General features: G+C 44.0%; 1 protein-coding gene across 1 annotated transcript; it reads left to right on the top strand.

Annotated features, from left to right (window-relative positions):
- The first annotated feature begins 2,399 nt into the window (after positions 1 to 2,399).
- LOC101270590 (olfactory receptor 6Q1) lies at positions 2,400 to 3,584 on the top strand. Its single transcript, XM_012538294.3, has one exon. It carries the CDS (start codon positions 2,685 to 2,687, stop codon positions 3,582 to 3,584), a length of 900 nt encoding a protein of 299 aa, XP_012393748.1. The 5' UTR covers positions 2,400 to 2,684.
- The last annotated feature ends 1,526 nt before the right edge of the window (positions 3,585 to 5,110 follow it).

Below are 5,110 nucleotides of genomic sequence, written 5' to 3'. Positions count from 1 at the left end.
CTCTAAATCTTGTGCTTTTAATGACTATGAAAAAGAATGAACATTTCAGAAAACTTTACCATGAAACCCGTAAGGCAGGCACAGCATCTGTGCGCAGTGAGGAAGGGTATCTGGAAAGGGTGAGCACTGTTCCTAGGATGCTACAGGATAAGCCAAATTGCAAAGGGGAGAAACGTGCAGGAACTGTGCTCTGAAATTTCCTGGAGCCAACAGAAGCGTGAAGCATCTGGGGCTGCAGTGCAATTATTTGTTCAGGAAACCAGTGATTATAGACCCCCACTATGGGGATGTTGGAGCCTGGATTTAGGTGTGGTGAAGATACATGCAGGAATCTGAAGACTCTGACCTTGTTTATTTCTGATTTTGTATCTCTACATGCTTTCACTGCCAGCAAATCATGAAATGTTGACACCCGAGGGAACCTGTTGAATTATTTTTAGGGGAAAGAGCAAGGGTTTTAGACCTTGGCAAACCTAGATTCAAATTCCAGTTCAGGCATCTGTGTGACCAGAGGCAAAACACGATTTGTTTTCCTCCAAAGGGTCAGAGACATTCAATAATTTGTCCAAGGTTACAGAACAAGTATGTAATGGTTTCAGTTATCTACTGCTGTTTAACAAACCACTCCAAAGCTTAGTGGCTTACAGAAATGACAATCAGTTATTTAGTTCACAAATCTGCAATTTGGGGAAGGCCCAGCAGGGAAGACTGGTGTCAGCGGGGTCAGCTTGACCAGGGCTGGAGGGTCGATTCTTCAGATGACTCGTTCACCTGGCTGGCATGTTGGTGCTGGCTGTCAGTGAGAGATCAGCCAGGGCTGAGGACCAGGGACCTTAATTCCTCTCCACCTGGGCCTTTCTGCAGGCTGCTTGGGCTTCCTCACACCATGGTGGCTGGGTTCCAAGAAGCAGGGAGAGGAATCAGTTTCTTAAGGCCTGGAAACTGGCACAGCACCACTTCTGTCTTCTTATGTCGTCAAGCAGCCACAAAGCTCAGATTCAAGGGGAGTGGCCATTGGCCCCACTTTTTAATGGGAAGAGTGTCAAAGAATTTAAAAATGACCACAGTAATGGGGACATTATATTCTCTTACTTACTCTCTTTTTTTTTTAACACCTTTATTGGAGTATAATTGCTTTACAATGGTGTGTTCACTTACTCTTAAAATTAGATAAGAGTTGATCTTTTTGGACCCCGTTTTTATTATCTGTTTTACAAGATGGAATTAGTATTAATTTTTTGTTTTGTTTTGTTTTGTTTTGTTTTCTTTCGGCGGTATGCCGGCCTCTCACTGTTGTGGCCTCTCCCGTTGCGGAGCACAGGCTCCGGACGCGCAGGCTCAGCGGCCATGGCTCACGGGCCCAGCCGCTCCGGGGCATGTGGGATCTTCCCGGACTGGGGCACGAACCCGTGTCCCCTGCATCGGCAGGCAGACTCCCAACCACTGCGCCACCAGGGAAGCCCTGACACTCAGCTTTGACCTTCATTAACTTGGTTACTAGCTCTTCATGATGTTGGCCTGGACTGTTCCTCAAGCTCAGTGAAAGTCACTTCCCCTCTATGATCTATTCCAGGAGAAGTCAACATCTAAGAATGTCCTCTAGTACGTATGTACGTGTGTATGCATGCATGCATTTTTATCGAGGTGCAGTTGATGTACAGTATTATGTAAGTTTTGAGTGGACAACATAGTGACTCACAATATAAAGGTTATACTCCATTTATAGTTATTATAAAATCTTGGCCATATTCCCTGTGCTGTACAATATATCCTTGTAGCTTATTTATTTTATACGTAGTAGTTTATACCTCTTAATACTCTACCCCTAAGATGTCCCTCCCTACTTCTCTCTCCCTATTGGTAACCGCTAGTTTGATCTCTATATCAGTGAGTCTGTTTCTGTTTTGTTATACTCATTCATTTGTTTTATTTTTAGATTCCACATATAAGTCATATCATAGAGCATTTGTCTTTCTCTGTCTGACTTACTTCACTAAGCATAATACCCTAAGCGTCCATCAACAGGTGAATGATAAGGAAGATGTACACACACACACACACACACACAACGGAATACTCCTCAGCCATAAAAAAGAATGAAAATTTGCCATTTGCCACAACATGAATGGACTTGGAGGGTATTATTCCCTAGTGTTTATTAACCCAATCATGATAAATACTTTAGAGGGATTATCTAATTAAAAATTTCCCAACAACTCTGTTAGTTAGGTTCTTTTGTATTTGGAGCCAGGAATGTTTGATCAGGAAGCCAAGCTCTTAACCTTCATGGTACTTGAGGTTTCCAAAATACATGATGTTCTCTCTGATGTCTGAGATATTATACTTGTTATGTGCTATTTCTCTATCTTTTATGTCACTAACTTATACTTATTTTTCAGGTTCCAATTTACACAGCTCTTCCTCCGGGAAGATTTCCCTGATTCCTCAGGACTGGTTGAGCTTCCCCTCTACTGCCTCCCATTAATATCCTGTCCTATTTCTATCTAGCACTTTCCATTTTGTACTTTAATCATCTGTTTTCTCGTGCCCCTCATGGACTATACATGTTTTTGAGAGTTAAGGATAGCGTCTTGACTTTATTTTCCTCTCCTGAAGTGGAAGATACTTCAGTCCAGCATCTCATAGGTTCTCCTTGAGTTGTCATTATCTGAGACTACTCACATATGCAGCCATGTGACCAAAACTGGACCCACATAACAGAGTTTGTTATGGTGGGCTTTGCTGAGGTGCATGAAATGCGCCTCCTCTTCTTTACTCTCTTCTTCACTATGTACCTGTTCACCTTGGCGGAGAATTTGGCCATCATCCTGGTTGTGGGTTTGGACCACCAGCTATGTAGACTGATGTATGTCTTCCTGACACAGTTGTCCTGCCTTGAAATCTGGTACACTTCAGTCACAGTGCCCAAGATGCTGGCTGGTTTTATTGGGGGACACGGGGGCAAGAATATCTCCTATGCTGGATGTCTGTCCCAGCTCTTCATCTTTACCTTCCTTGGGGCAACGGAGTGTTTCCTACTGGCCGCCATGGCCTATGACCGCTACGTGGCCATTTGTATGCCTCTCCGATATGGGGCCTTGGTGTCCTGGGGCAGCTGCATCCGTCTGTCAGCTGCTTGTTTGCTGGTTGGCTTCCTCACCCCCATTTTGCCCATCTACCTCATGTCCCGACTGACATTTTGTGGCCCCAATGTCATTGATCACTTCTTCTATGATGCTTCACCCCTGCTAGCCTTGTCCTGCTCGGATGTCACCCTGAAGGAGACCACAGTCTTCCTGGTCTCTCTGGCTGTGCTCCTGACCTCCTCCACAGTCATCGCTGTGTCCTATGGCAACATTGTCTGGACGCTGCTGCATATCCGCTTGGCTGCCAAGTGCCGGAAGGCCTTCTCCTCCTGTGCAGCCCACCTGACTGTGGTGAGCCTCTTCTATGACACTCTCTTCTTTATGTATGTCCAGACCAAAGTGGCCGCTTCCATCAACTTCAACAAGGTGGTTTCTGTCTTCTACTCCATCGTCACTCCAATGCTCAACCCTCTCATCTACAGTCTTCGAAAGAGGTGAAGGGAGCTCTGGGCAGAGCCTTTTCCTTCAGGTCTGGAAAGTTCAGTGAGGGGGAGGTGGGGATCCAGTGTCCTTGCCTTGGCTTTTTAGAAGGAGGGTGGTGAGGACTCTGGAATGGAACAGAGGCCTAGGAATCAGGAGTTATGGACTATGTATTAGCTCAAGTAAAACGCTAGTCTGCTATAACTATAATGTAGCTTAAAGAATGAAGGATACTTTCTCTTTCCTGAAGAGTCCAAGGTGAGTGATCCAGGTTGGTGGATGTGCTCAACAGGCATTCAAGGATCCAGGTTCCTTGCATCTTTTTTTTTCTGGAATCTCCCTGTCTCCAGTTACCACCACATGCTTCTCTTCCTCTTTGCCATCACTTCTCCGCTTTCTTTCCTTCTTTTTTAGCTATCCAATTATTTTCATTTTTATTAAAAAATTTTTTTTATTGGGGTATAGTTGATTTCAAAGCTGTGTTACTTTCAGGTGTACATCATAGCGAATCTGTTATACATATATCCACTATTTTTTATTTTAAAATTTTATTTATTTATTTTTGGCTGCTTTGGGTCTTTTTTGCCGTGTGCGGGCTTTCTCTAGTTGTGGCGAGCGGGGGCTACTCTTCGTTGTGTTGCACATGCTTCTCTTGTTGCAGAGCACGGGCTCTAGGCACGGGCTTCTGTAGTTGTGGCACATGGGCTTAGTTGCTCCACAGCATGTGGGATCTTCCTGGACCAGGACTCAAACCCGTGTCACCTGCAGTGGCAGGCACATTCTTTATCACTGTGCCACCAGGGAAGCCCTCCACTCTTTTTTAGATTCTCTTCCCATATAGGCCATTACAGAGTATTGAGTAGAGTTCCCTGTGCTATATAGTAGGTCCTATTAGTTATCTATTTTATATATAGTAGTGTGTGTATGTCAATCCCAATCTTCCAATTTATCCCTCCCCCCTTACCCCTGGTAACCATAAGTTTATTTTCTAAACTGTAACTGTAACAGTTTACAGTTTCTGTAACTGTAAACTCAGTTTCTGTTTCCTTCCATCTTTAGGGTCAGCATCCACTTGGATGTTGGCAAACTAAGGCCTCTGGGCCAAATCCAGCTCCGCACTTATTTATAACAACCTGTGAGCTAAGAATAGTCTTTAAATAGTTGAAAACAAATCAAACGTAGAATAATATTTCATGGCACAGAAACATTTTATAAAATTAAAAATGTCAGTGTCTGTAAATCAAGTTTTACTAGAACACATAGCAGTCTATGGCTGCTTTTATGCTGCAGTGACAGACGTGAGTCGTTGTGACAGAGACCATTTGCCAGCCCCCAATCTGGGGCCTTCTTATTACTTCCATCATGAACATAGGGTCCCAGTGGACAAGAAGAGTGAGCATAGAGCATGGAGAAGACACAGCCTGTATTTTAAAGTTTCTTCACTAGATAGAGCCATCATCATTTCTACTCACCTTTACTGGTGAGAAGTTAGCCACAGGTCACATCTAATTGCAAGGAGGGTAAAAAGAATTGTGTGAACCACA

The sequence above is a fragment of the Orcinus orca genome, chromosome 8, assembly GCF_937001465.1.
Source record: "Orcinus orca chromosome 8, mOrcOrc1.1, whole genome shotgun sequence".
In the NCBI taxonomy this organism is placed as follows: domain Eukaryota; kingdom Metazoa; phylum Chordata; class Mammalia; order Artiodactyla; family Delphinidae; genus Orcinus; species Orcinus orca.
The sequence above is the reverse complement of the archived record's forward strand: the minus strand, read 5'-3'. Positions and strand labels throughout refer to the sequence as shown.

What these genes read in the sequence shown, in the direction of transcription:
- LOC101270590 (XM_012538294.3), top strand. Translation starts at nt 2,685, where the DNA reads ATGCAGCCATGTGACCAAAACTGGACCCACATAACAGAGTTTGTTATG.